Source organism: Caretta caretta, chromosome 1 (assembly GCF_965140235.1).
Source record: "Caretta caretta isolate rCarCar2 chromosome 1, rCarCar1.hap1, whole genome shotgun sequence".
NCBI classification, from domain to species: domain Eukaryota; kingdom Metazoa; phylum Chordata; order Testudines; family Cheloniidae; genus Caretta; species Caretta caretta.
Window position 1 is genome coordinate 140,622,370 of NC_134206.1, and position 13,103 is coordinate 140,635,472.

The window sequence follows — 13,103 nt, forward strand, 5'->3', positions numbered from 1 at the left end:
TAACTTTAATACTCAGATACTTCTCATGACTTGGAGTAAATAATACAAAATGCTATTCCTTTCAGTTAACACCACTTCTGAAAGCTTTTCTTGATATCATAGACTCTGTCTACATGAGCATTATCTAGAAGCATGTCTTGCTACAGTAGCTTTATTATTACTCGTGCTATACGTCCCATCTAAACTATGCTTTTGGTGGACCTTATTTATTCATGATAGGACTTGACACCCTCCAGTTTTGCAGTTTGGATGGTTCTGACCCTGAGCTGTACTACTCCCTTGGTCTTTACAGGAGTCGTAGCACAGCACGGCTTCACCTATAACGCACAACTGAATTGTGTCAGGGACGACCTGATTACACGAGGGAACTCTTATTATGGTAATTGCTACAGTGAAACTGAGATAATAGATTAGACTGGTCAGGAACACCCAGGTTAGAACCTTTGTCTCAGGAACCATATTTACACGAGGTTGTGACTAACCGTGTTTCTCTGCTATAGCTTATAGCATGTATCAGAGGTATGAGGGGACTGACTGAACACAGATAGGATCTGCTTCCTTGTTAGAAAATACTAAGCTGTTATAGAATGATGGGACTCTTCCTGTAGATGTTTGTTTTTCATTTCTCTCGCTAATCTCATTTAGTGTTTACTTTGATGCTAGTGGTAATGGTTGCACTGTTTTCTTCTATTCCCCATCTGTTTGTAGCTACCAGTTGTGTCCTGTCAGATACTTAAAATGTAACCTCTTTGGAAAAGGGTCTGTCTTTTCATGATATGTCTGCACCTTTCAGGTCGGAAAGGAGGATGTGCTAAGGGAAAAGGAGGATCCATGCACATGTATGGCCCGAACTTCTATGGGGGCAATGGTATTGTTGGTGCTCAGGTACTATGATGCAGTGTGCAAATGTCTAGCATTTTAAAATCAAATTAAATCTCACTTAGAGAGGTTCTGTGCCAGCATCACCTTTCTTGCTGTGGGCCTGCCTGCAGCAATCACTGCTGTACGTGGCCATAGTCTAAATTGGTTTCCACTTAATCCTTTCCAAGCCAAAACATATAGCTGAATCTAACAGATTAAACTACTGATATTAGTTAATGTTATGTGAAAACTAGAGTTAAGATTTGATTCCTGTTACAATCTAATGGAAATGAGTTAACAGCCTTTGTGGCTATACTCTTCATATATACTCTTCTTCGGGGGGAGGGAGAGCTCAGTGGTTTGAGCATTGGCCTGTTAAACCCACGGTTTAGAGTTCAATCCTTGAGGGGGGCATTTAGGGATCTGGGGCAAAAATTGGGGATTGGTCCTGCTTTGAGCAGGGGGTTGGACAAGATGATCTCCTGAGGTCCCTTCCAACTCTGATATTCTATGATTCGTTATTAATTGCATACATCTACAAAAGTTAATTTTTATAGTTCTCAGCTGTCTTCAACTGTTCCAAATGTTGCTCTAAAAATATCAGTTTGACTTGTTAAATCTGTTTTATATTTCACTGTAGGTTCCTCTTGGAGCTGGGATTGCCTTGGCCTGTAAGTACTTTGGCAAAGATGAGATCTGTTTGACTTTATATGGAGATGGTGCTGCCAATCAAGTAAGCTTTCTTGATTTTAAATGTGTTTAGTAAGAGTAGTCCTATGTATGCCCTATTGACATTCATTTCAATCACTTTGTGATTTATATGTAGAAGTCAGTAAGTCTGGCAGTTGTGATGGAGGGAGGGTTTTAGAATGTGGACAGTTGTCCACTGGTAACTGCTTAAGAACCAGACTCATGTCATATAGATTGCTGAGCAGTTGTCAGAGACCTTTTGGTCACTCTCAGGCTGCTGCTCTGTCTAATCACTCTATGTACTTTAAAAAGAAAAGGAGGACTTGTGGCACCTTAGACTAACAAATTTATTTGAGCATAAGCTTTCGTGAGCTACAGCTCCCTTCATCGGATTAGTCTCTAAGGTGCCACAAGTCCTCCTTTTCTTTTTGTGGATACAGACTAACACGGCTGCTACTCTGAAATCTATATACTTTAGGCATTCACACTGATTGAATTATAGAAATATTTTAGAGCTTGAAAATTTAAGTTTGGAAGGCTTATAAGTTAGGGAACCAGGCTTGCTTTCCGAAGGTAGATCTGAAAGACAAGAGAAGTGGTGGTGGAAATCTTCACCCTAGTGGTTTTTTGCATACCAGAAGTGTAAAGGATCCTGGAATGCCTACAAGGGTCTGCTTGGAAGCACATCTTTCACTTAAACTTATTGCTAGTAGTTGCCTTATAATTTTGAAGCGCCATATTCCCCACCACTCCCCGCATTTGGAGCTCTGTTCCCCTGCAGGAAGCTGTGGGGGAGTGGGGCCAGATCTTCACTATTCTAGCACTGTCTAGCCTGCAAGTTTTGAGGGGAGAGGTCTTTACATACTCTGGACCTGCCCTGTGAACAACTCTCATACTGCCTGCCTCTGCTGCTGCTCATGGCTTTCCTAAGTAGGAGAAGCATGATGTTGACATGATTCTTGAGTTTCTCTGCTGTCCAGAGTTCTCAAGTGCCGCACTCAAACTGACTAGTGGTGTTAATTTCATTCTGACTTCACTCTGTTGGTGCTTGGAAAAATCCGCGAGCTGTAGCAGACATAATAGACCTGTCTTCCTGAAGACCTGGGGTGGGGAATCAGCTTATATTTGATTCACATATGAAAGGTTATTTACTCCTGAGGGCATTCTGCACCAAAATATTAAAATTTCTGTGCACAGTGTTTTAAAATTCTGCAAATTTTATTTGTCAAATAAATGTGGAGGCTCCAGCATGGCATTGGGGAGCACAGGCCACTGGCTTCACAGAAGTGGGAGATGACTGTGCAGCTCCCCTCTCGGACACAGACTCAGCGATGAGGTTGCAGCCAACCCTGACGCAGCCCCTCCATGTCAGGTGCACCAGGTGTGGGCAGGCAGGCTCAGCAAGGCAGGATCCAAGTGTGGAGGAGTTTGGTGTGGGCTGAGAGGGTTCTGTGTGGGGCAATCTGGGTGCAGGTGGCTCAGTGGGGGATCCAGGTGCGGGGAGGATCTACATGCACAGGGGCTTGTTGGGGGGGGTTCTGGGTGCAACAATAATGGGACTCTGCAGAGGGGGTCCAGGTGAATGTGGTTGGGGCTCAGGAGGGTGGGGATCTGGCAGTGGGTGGCTCATTGAGGTGGTGCGGGGGAAGTGACGCTCGGCAAGAGGGTCTGGGTATGAGCGTGTCTGAGTTCACAGGGGTGGGCAGTTGTGGTAGCAGCTCCCTGTACAGTGATCCCTCCCTCTGTAGCTGAGGAGCGATGGGCTCAGGAAACGGGATGGGGGAGGAGTTTGCAGAGTTTTCTAAAGCTGGGGGAGAAATCTGGGGGTGCCATGCAAGGGAAGTCGCGTCCTCCCCACAGGGTAGGAGCCACCAGCCAGGTCTTCCCCCCCGTCCTGCCTGCTGACCCGCGGTGATTTTTCTCTCTGCTGGCTGCCAGGGGCACCCAAAAAATACTGCTGGGGAGGGCTGCATGACCACTCTTGTGGCTTCCTTTTGCTTCCCCATCAGAACGTCATTTTTCTGCAGGGAAGCAAAGAAATCTGCAGGGGAACATACATTTTGCACATGCGCAGTGGCACAGAATTCCCCCAGGAGTAGGTTATTTTACCAATAAGGGCTAGAAACTTAACTATAGCAACTTCTACAGAAATCTGGGCTTTAAATCTCCTCTCCCCACACTGTGGAAGCCATTCCAGTTTCCACTAGCAAACGGAGTTCTCAAGTGATGACCTTTTCTGTGACCTCTACTTGCATAGAGTAGTTGATACAACACTGTTGTATCTTCTTTATTTAGCAGAAGTAGAACTGTAACACATTACATGTGTAGTCCAACACTGTTTTATTAAAGTAGTTTTCAAATTTTGTATTGAAAATATTTTAGTGTTGTGAACTCTTTGGTGCATCAGTTTATCCTGAATGTTGCTACCTAGGGGTTAAGGATAATATTTTTTAATGGGCGAGTATTTTACTACATACGGGTTAAGATGAAAAGTAGATTTTCAACCCTATGATTTTCTTTCAAGACTGAACTGACTCAGAATTTGAGTTCACTATCAGAGTTAAATACTAGCCAGACCTTTGATGGAAGTGAAAGAACTCCTGTAGGCCTTGATACTTAAAATTTAAAGAATCCAAAGGGGGACCCAACTTACATGTTACTGTTTTTCTTCCAGGGTCAGATATTTGAAACATATAATATGGCAGCCTTGTGGAAGCTGCCATGCATTTTCATCTGCGAGAACAACAGGTATGGAATGGGTACTTCAGTAGAGAGAGCTGCAGCCAGCACTGACTACTACAAAAGAGGAGACTACATTCCAGGGATAAGAGTGAGAACACTTTCCATATTTATGGTGGAGTAGATCATTACAGATCATGAATTCATACTGAATTTATGGGAATACTTAAATTGATTGTTCACCCTCTGAAGTCTGCTCTGATCTTATCTAATTAAAAAGCTTTTCTGTTAACAGGTGGATGGTATGGATATTCTCTGTGTGAGAGAGGCAACAAAGTTTGCAGCTGAACACTGTAGATCTGGAAAAGTAAGTTACTCAATATCAGTCCTTTACCATGGATAAGGTAATTATTTTGTGCTATATTGCTCTCACATACAAAATCTCATACCAAGCCCGTACTCTGCAGTTAAATTATTTTTGAAATTCTCTTTGCATCTCTTTTTCTCAATTAAGGAAAGTTTCAGTGTCAAACATTTATTTATATACTATTTATTTGACCAAATTTTTCTCTATTTCTCTCAGTTTTACAGAAATGGACGGTCTAAATACCTTTTACCATTATTAATTGACTTAAGTAAAAAGACCATATTAAACTGAAAAGCATGTATTTTCATCCATTTTATGTCTTCTGCTGAGAGGATTTCTGAATATGCTTTAAACAATTGGTTCTCAAACTGGGGGCCCAAACCTTGAGCTCCTGGCCGGGGAGGCTAGCCCCCAGCCCCCCCCCCGCTGTCCACCCTCCCCCATAGGTACGCCACTGCGCAGGCAGTGTGGCTGGCACCTGCCCACCTCGCAGGCTTTCCAATAAGCCAGTCCTGCTGCCCTGAGCGTCCTGGTAAGGAGGGAGAGGGGGGTCCTGGGGGGAGCAGTCAGGGGACAGGGAGCGGTTGGATGGGGCAGAGGTTCTGGGTGGGGGGGCAGTCAGGAGACAGGGAGCAGGAGGCATTGGATAGGCGTGGGGGTCCCGGGGGCGGCCTGTTGGGGGTCAGGGCAGTCAGGAGACAGGGAGCAGGGTGGGGAGGTATAGATATGGGGCGGGTCCCAGGGGAGTGGACGGTCGGGGACAAAGAGCAGGGGGGGTTGGATAAGGAGTGGGGTCCCGGGTGGTGGTTAGGGGCAGGGGGTCCTGGGAAGGGTGGTCAGGGAACAAGGATGATAGTAAAGGAGCGGTGGGGGGTGTGAGGGTTTCTTGAAAACTAAAAAGGGGGCGTGATGCCGAAAAGTTTGGAAACCACTGCTTTAAACATTTTATTTACCAATTAAAAGATCAGTAGGGGAAAGAGTAACAATTCTGCTGTATTTGCAACTAATATAAAATAACTGAAGTAAATCTTTGTGAGATCATGTAGGAAGAGTAAAACTGAGCACTAAGTCTGAATTTTTAGAAACAAACTGAACACTAAGTCTGAATTTTTAGAAAGTTCTCTTTAAAGAAGGCATATACAGTAATTTGAACTAACTCAGACATGATATAAAATCATAATGAAGACCTTCTGTATTAGAGTGTTTGTTCCACTTCATCTGTTCTTTAGAACCAATGTGTAGACTTATGAAGTGGATGAATTTATTTTTGAATACTATTTTTGACACCAGAAGGGTACTGGCATGAAAGAAGCACAAGAGACCTCATCAGTGCTGATAGAGCAAGGTCAACTCCGTTACAATCTTGAAAGGGAAGGACAATTTTATGCAACTGAAATTTGCTGAATAATGATGTACTGATATCTGAAGCTGTGGAGCTATGCTGTTTAAATACTTGAGAACCAGGTAGTGAGAACAAGCTGCCAAGTGAGGTTATTAAATTGCCTTCACAAAACATATATCCAAGGTTCTTCTTGAAACCCATCAAAGAATAGTTTAAGGATAATGAAATATCTCTTGTCCATGTTGCAAGAGATCATGTGTAGTGCGAAGAGTGAGCTTGGAAAGGTGTTTTGGGGGAGCATTGGTGTTGTCTCATTCAAACACAAAATTTGTAGCTGAGGTGAGTGGGTAATGCCTGGATCTGTAGTATGTTGTTGTTGCTCTTTAGGCTTATGAAAACAACCATAAACTCTTTTTCCAGGGTCCTATGCTGATGGAGTTACAGACATATCGTTATCATGGACACAGTATGAGTGACCCTGGAATCAGGTACAGTAAAAAGGGTTGTGTGAATTTACTCTATTGGTTAATCTACATACAAGGCCTAGTGAGTGGTAGAAAAGATGGTAGTAATGTTTCCTTCTTTCTCCCTGTACCTGCACACTCGGAATCAAAAAATCAATGTCACTGACCAAAATGTAGAAATGTGGGTATCTTGCTGAAATCCACCTTTAGGCATGTAAAAAAAATTAAGGTTGAAATATTGCTGCTTATGAGACTCAGTTTGACCACTCCTATCCCATTGCCCAATAACATATCACCAGTCAGTAATGCTATACTGTATCTCTTCATAGGTTTATATTGCACACATCACCGTAATGTCTGACTTAATATCTCTCTCAGTTGCTTTGACTCCTAATACTTCAAAGTGGCATAAGTCCCAATGTTAGATATATTTTTCAAAGATTCACATTCAGTAAGACCTTGTTTATTCTGCACCAACAAATTCCTTTTTCTACTATTTTACGTAAGCTTTAACTGAAAAACAGCTTGCTTTTAAACCTCTCTGGTGCATGCTTTCAATGCAGGTGTTGATTGTCCTTTGGTAGAGAAATTAAAGTAACAGTATTTTATGTAGTTTTCACCCTTAGCACACTAGCTCTACTCCCAAGCGTTTTTAAACACATTGGGGACTGATCACTGTGCTAGAGTTTCCGTGTGGATTCTGTATTTCAGGAAGGATATTTTCTAGCTATTGGAAAACATGGTCTGGTGATGAGAATTTCTAGGAGGAGGTAGTCCTGTTACACCATTCACTCTGTTTGTGTGTGTGTGATAATACTTGATTTTAGTCCCTGAAGGCCGGCTGCCAGTTTCTTCAGTGATCAAACAATTTTCTGATTCATAGCTGAGTATAAGAGCAGGATTCTGTTCCTTCTTGTGCTTCATCGTTAAGATTTTTTTTTTCCTGGGTTCTAACCAGTTACACCTGTGTGATCTAAGGGCATGTCTACACTTACTGGTAGATCAGCACTGCTGCAATCAATGCAGCGAGTGTTGATTTAGCGGGTCTGGTGAAGACATGCTAAATTGATGGGAGAGCCCTCTCCCATCGATTTGTGTACTCCACCTCCCTGAGAAGTGTAAGGGAAGTCGATGGGAGACGCTCTGCTGTTGACACCGTGCAGTGTAGCCACTGCAGTAAGTGGATCTTACTATGTCAGCTTCCGTTACATTATTCACGTAATGGAAGTCGCGTAAGTTAGATCGATTTACCACGGTAGTGTAGACCAGCCCTCAGAGAGCATAATTTGAAAAGAATGGAGTTGCATGTGTATCAGTGGGGGACTAGTTTTCCTGCAGGTGGTTTGTGCAGGAAAGGAAAGACTCTGGACCCAGTTTAGGGGGCCAGTGAAGACAGCTGGAAAAATTTTGCAGCCAAAGTGAGCGCTAAGTCTGAATTTTTAGAAAGTTCTTTAACCTGAAAAGGGAAGTAATGGAAGCCTAAAAGTGCAGTCACTGAACCCTAGAGGAGAGATGAGACTGAAGGGAGCAGTCCTCCAGGGGCTAGGGCATGAGATGGCTTTAAGTATTCTTCATTTCTAAGTTTAGGCACTGCCTTATGTAGGCAATTGTCTTAATAATACAAGTATATTCTGTCTAAGTACTTAAATTCCCCGTCGTCTGACAGAGATGAATTCATTAACACACCCCTCACGTGATGGAGCATTATCCCTTTTTGAGGGAGTAAGTCACTTGCCCAGTCATGCAGAGTGGGAGCTGGATCCAGATCTCCCAACATTTTATTAGCCTTCACACCAATAATGACTTTTTTCACCGGTAAATTAACTGTGTTGATTGATTTCATTCTAATTCTTGCTCTGTGTCAGTGGGTAATCACAACTCTGATGTCCGGCTGTTCGTGTGGGGGGGACTTATATAATCATGTCTTTCCTTGGCTCCCACAGCTATCGTACTAGGGAAGAAATTCAGGAAGTCAGAAGCAAAAGTGACCCTATTACTCTGCTGAAGGACAGAATGGTTAACAGCAACCTTTCTAGCGTCGAGGAATTGAAGGTATTCAGTGATATTTTGCAGATGACTCTTGGTGATAACCTGTTAAGGCGTAAATGAGCAGCCTGTGAAAGAGCAACAATACGTTGCAGTAAGTGGCCCCGTGAGATGGTGCTGCCAAGAGTTTCTCTCTCTCTCACCCCGGCTGCGTAAAAGTGGTATTGGTGAGAAATAAGGGACTAATAAAAATATTCAGGGTTTTCCTATTTAAACAAAAGGAGTCTAATAACGTTAACTAACTGAGACAAAACTACATGCAAGTGAGTTTACGCTTTACTCCATGTGTTCTGTTTCTGAACAACAGAATTCAGTGCACTATTTCCCCTTGCAAACTTTGAAGTGAGTGACAGCTCTTGGAGGGGATGGAGGGAAGGCTTTTTGTCACCTGGGAATTGTATTTTAAAATACCTACTACTTGGTGCATTTAAAAACAGTTTTTTTAAAATTAGGCTATTTTGAAAACCCCAGGGATAAACCACTGCTGCTAGGGATTAACTCTGAAGATGTCAGTTTGGTGGTGGCAGGTCCCAGAAAGTCCTCTCTAACATCTCCACCCAAGTGTTGCAAATACTACACTACGGCTGTGTTACACTCTTTCTGCACTTCTTCTCAGTTTCTGCTGTTTATCAAGATAAGATTTTTCTTCTTTGAATTGACTAAACAAATCTGGCAAGAGGCACAGGCCACTTAAAAAGATGAAAGCTTTAACATCTTAATTTGTAACCAGAACTGAAAAAGAGGAAATGTAGAATATGCGTGTTGTTAATTACAGCTGTAGCTCTCTTTAAGTAGTGTGTAGGTTTGAGTCTACAAAATAAAAGCATGTCAAATAGTTCAGTTTCCGATAAAGAACAGAACTTTATCATAGGACTTCCATGTAAAAGTAAAGGGGATTGGCCAGATTTACATACTTTCATTTTCTGCCCGGTTCATAGAAAGGTGGTTATATTTTACCTTTGAAGGCAATTTGTGTATAAGAGCCTTTCCTTATTCTGGTCCCAATCCCAGCATTTGGAACGTGAGCATATGCCAACTCTGAAGTGTTCCATCAGTGCATTATAAATTTCATGATGAGGGAGTTATTTTGTTTTTAAATTGGCCTGGAAGGATTAAATGATGATAACCATCCATTTAACCACACACACAAACCCATGAAAAAAATATTTCCATTGAAGTTTACAGAAAGACGAAGTAAGAAAAATGCGGTAAGAACTAACTTAAGGATATTTACTTTATGATATAGACATTGAGATTCAAAAGTTAAAACTTTGTCATTAAATAATTGTCTGACCCTGCCCCCCCTCATAATTTTCCACATCTCTGAAACTTTAATTGTGCGGGAGGGGGAGCTTTATCGTTGATATTGTACACTGCACTTTTTTAAAAAAAGAAAAGTAAATTCTGCCAAGCTCATCTTGTAAGTCTACTAATAATCATACTAAGCAAGTTACTGAAACATAATTAGCAGTAATTCTAGAGAAGAGTTAGACTTCTGGTAGTTTGTTAATTCTCAGTGTCCTGCATGTGATTAAAAAGTAATTTACCTAACAGGTTAATGACTGCAGTATAGTCATTTGGTCCTGTGGGGAGGAGTTAGTTGCCAGAGTTCAGTAACCCCTCAGGAAATGGCTTATTATTCCCTGCTTGAAAGTTTTGTATGCTTAACTAACAGGTAAAGTTTGCAAAAGCTCTCTCCACATGTGTCTGCCAGTCAGCAGCTGTAATAGAAATGGATAGTGTGATCATGAGCCCTATGGAATGACAAGATGACTAAAGTGACCTTTGGGCTTGAAGTTGAATTTTAGCCTGTTAGGCATTTGAAGCTCCCATGTTTGGCCAAATCTTGCCGTTCTCATTCAGGCAAATGTAGTTCCTATTGAATACCACTAGAAGTTTGCCTGAATATGGATCTTCTGATGTAACCCTATCTCACTCTGCATTAGTTGCTGAAAGGAGGAAATCCAGCAATGGGGCAGTAACTATTCCATCTACCACGCCCTTTTATACAAACAGACCAACATTTCTTTTAAGATTGCTTTCTCTGTCACAGCCTCACCTGTCTTCTGTGTTTTTAGGAGATTGATGTGGAAGTAAGGAAGGAAATTGAGGACGCAGCTCAGTTTGCTACCACTGATCCAGAACCACCCTTGGAAGACTTAGGCAACCATATCTACAAAAATGAGCCACCCTTTGAAGTACGTGGCCCCAGTCAGTGGATCAAATACAAGTCTGTTTGCTAAAATGAATGCAGTTTACTCCAGCAGCCTGTGGCCTTTTTGGGAGGATTAAATTTTGTATTCATAGTAAGAATGAACTGTTCATATTTAAGGTTTGTTTATTTGGAAGAATAAAATTGCTTTCAGCCAAGGACAGCTAAACATTATGTAGAAAAATGCATGAACCCATGGATAAGGAGCTGAATTAGGATAAAGCAATGGTTATTTAAATCGCTATAAATTTGCTTCAGTGGGTGGTTTTGGATTGCTTTACTTACGAAAGTTACTCCTCTAAATGTTTTGAATAAAAATCATGTTATGTACAGTATATAAATATACTGTCACACGAAAGTGGTCTACCGTGCCTGTTCGCTTTGGGTGTGAGATCAGAGGCTTGTGATACCATTTTTTGTTGTCAGGCCCCAACTCTTTCAATAAGTTGTAAAGAGAAATAAGGATTTACTTTGGAATTTAATTTATAGAACTTGAAGATGGGACTAACACTATACAAATTAGTGTTTATGATTTTGTTAAATTGGTTTTGCTGCTTAAGGAAATGAAACTCTAGCCATAGAAAGCAAACATTTCAATATTTAATTATCCAGAAGTTCAAGGTAACCACATACATTTCCCTATCTTTTATATACATTTGGTTAATACTTAATAATCAGTGCACATGATAGCAGAACAGTACAACACATTCTAAAAAATCTGACGTATCTAAAATTAGAATGCATTTTAAATACAAGATTGTTCAACAAATAGACTGGTCTAGGTATAAGGCATGTGCTTTATTAAAAACGGCAAGCTGGTTTTTTCAGCTGTAGTTGTATTTACATTGACAGATGCATTACATACATAATGCACTTAATTTTTACAAATGATTAGAGAGTGGTTTTAAAGACTTTTCAACATCCAGGATCTAATGGGCAAAAATCACAAACACCCGCTTAAAGAAAGCTATGCTAATGTCCACTGTGCATTACATTTTGAAGTTAAATTTTTACATTGATAAACAGGCCATTTAGCTGTGCAAAATTGCAGGACCAATATACAACAATCTAATAATTTAAGGCTTACTTGGAATGTGTTTTCTGCCTGTGCAACTGTAAGAAAGAATTAACAGTTGGTTTCTGAGGGCTTATTAGCCATTTTTCTGTGGTTTAATATTGCATTCCAAATTCTGCAGAGAAGACCACCACTATAAAGATGAAATGAAAATAGGAAATAACACTGAATTAGAAACTATATTTAAAATTCCAAAACATTATGCCAATAGTAATTGCATTCTTGGAAAGCATTGGGAGAATTTTTTTAAATTCTATGTGTGATCTCTCCTAGGGAACAGGAAATTCAAAATAGTGATAGAGGGGAGAGCTGGCTAAAGGAAGCTGGGAATAATAATTTTCATCTATCACTAAATACGTCAAACTGCTTTTCCATTACTGCCAGAGGTTAATATTTTTGAGGAAGAATTTTGATTTTTTTTTAAATCCTTTCACAAGGCTGTAAATAATTTGTGCATAATTTCCAAAAATTTACTCTTTCTCAGTTAGTAAGTAATTCAATCACTGTGAACTTTCTGGAATGCCAACATAGAAAAGCCATCCATAATGGCCCTCATGTCCAAGAAAGGATGACTATAAAGAAAACTTCACTTAAATTTAAGTCTGTGGCATCCCAACTGTTCTAGATAAAATTAAACTTGCCCCAGTGATCCTGCATGAAAGTGTCCCTTGTGCCATAGGCCTTAACACCTACATATTTAAATATTCTTTCAAGTTTACTAAAAGAGAAAATTAATCTTTACAAGGGGTTCTTGCTATTAAATAAGCTTTCACAGCTTCATTGCACAAACTCATTTTTTGATAAGGACCACTACAGTGATCCTTGACATCTTTATATTAAGACCAGTAGAATGGCAAGCACATTTCTGGCAGTATTCAAACATTGCCTTACCGTAGTCTAAGGTATCTCAAGTCATCCTTAGTGATACTATTAAGGACATCATTTAGTGCATAATCCTCTTCAGCAAACTGAAAGGCAGAGTTGTTCCTAAATTAAGTTATGTTATTTCATTGAAACCAAACTGGTATTAACAATAAACAGATTGTTAATTTTTGGTTTTTTACCCTCTCAATTGCATCTGAGTCAGCTCCTTGTTGTCTTAACCAGTCTAGGAGCTCCTGGTCTACATTCTGTAGAGGAGCTCCTGGGGGCCTTTGAAATTCTGTAATAATTTAAATATGTAGGTTAACTGGTCAACAACATGTAGAATTGTACAGCTGTATGGGTATTTTCTAGGGCAAAAATAGTTAGCATCAGCTTGCTGATGCTTTCGTCAAATAGAAGGCACCCTATGTCTGTGGGCCACCCATTTCTTCTTAGACTATTCCAAGGCCGAAAATACAATCATGCAAAATTATTTAGTAAGT

At 40.7% G+C, this 13,103-nt stretch overlaps 2 protein-coding genes across 6 annotated transcripts in view; one reads left to right on the forward strand and one right to left on the reverse strand.

The window, feature by feature from the left end:
- Window positions 1–11,019, forward strand: part of PDHA1 (pyruvate dehydrogenase E1 subunit alpha 1) — a 28,148-nt gene extending 17,129 nt beyond the window's left edge. For both annotated transcript variants that reach the window (XM_048862511.2, XM_048862521.2), the window contains 7 exons: window positions 794–885; window positions 1,502–1,594; window positions 4,226–4,381; window positions 4,526–4,597; window positions 6,360–6,427; window positions 8,347–8,455; window positions 10,528–11,019. In XM_048862511.2, coding sequence (XP_048718468.2) covers window positions 794–885; window positions 1,502–1,594; window positions 4,226–4,381; window positions 4,526–4,597; window positions 6,360–6,427; window positions 8,347–8,455; window positions 10,528–10,692 — 755 coding nt within the window. In that variant the 3' untranslated portion in view covers window positions 10,693–11,019. The remainder of the gene's footprint in view (window positions 1–793; window positions 886–1,501; window positions 1,595–4,225; window positions 4,382–4,525; window positions 4,598–6,359; window positions 6,428–8,346; window positions 8,456–10,527) is intronic.
- Window positions 11,020–11,239: 220 nt separating this feature from the next.
- MAP3K15 (mitogen-activated protein kinase kinase kinase 15) overlaps window positions 11,240–13,103 on the reverse strand; it is a 139,480-nt gene continuing 137,616 nt past the window's right edge. For 3 of the 4 annotated variants that reach the window (XM_075131757.1, XM_048862490.2, XM_048862500.2), the window contains 3 exons: window positions 12,801–12,898; window positions 12,628–12,704; window positions 11,240–11,869 (listed from right to left, as the gene is read on the reverse strand). In XM_075131757.1, coding sequence (XP_074987858.1) covers window positions 11,788–11,869; window positions 12,628–12,704; window positions 12,801–12,898 — 257 coding nt within the window. In that variant the 3' untranslated portion in view covers window positions 11,240–11,787. The remainder of the gene's footprint in view (window positions 11,870–12,627; window positions 12,705–12,800; window positions 12,899–13,103) is intronic. The other variant, XM_075131772.1, reaches the window with a different exon arrangement.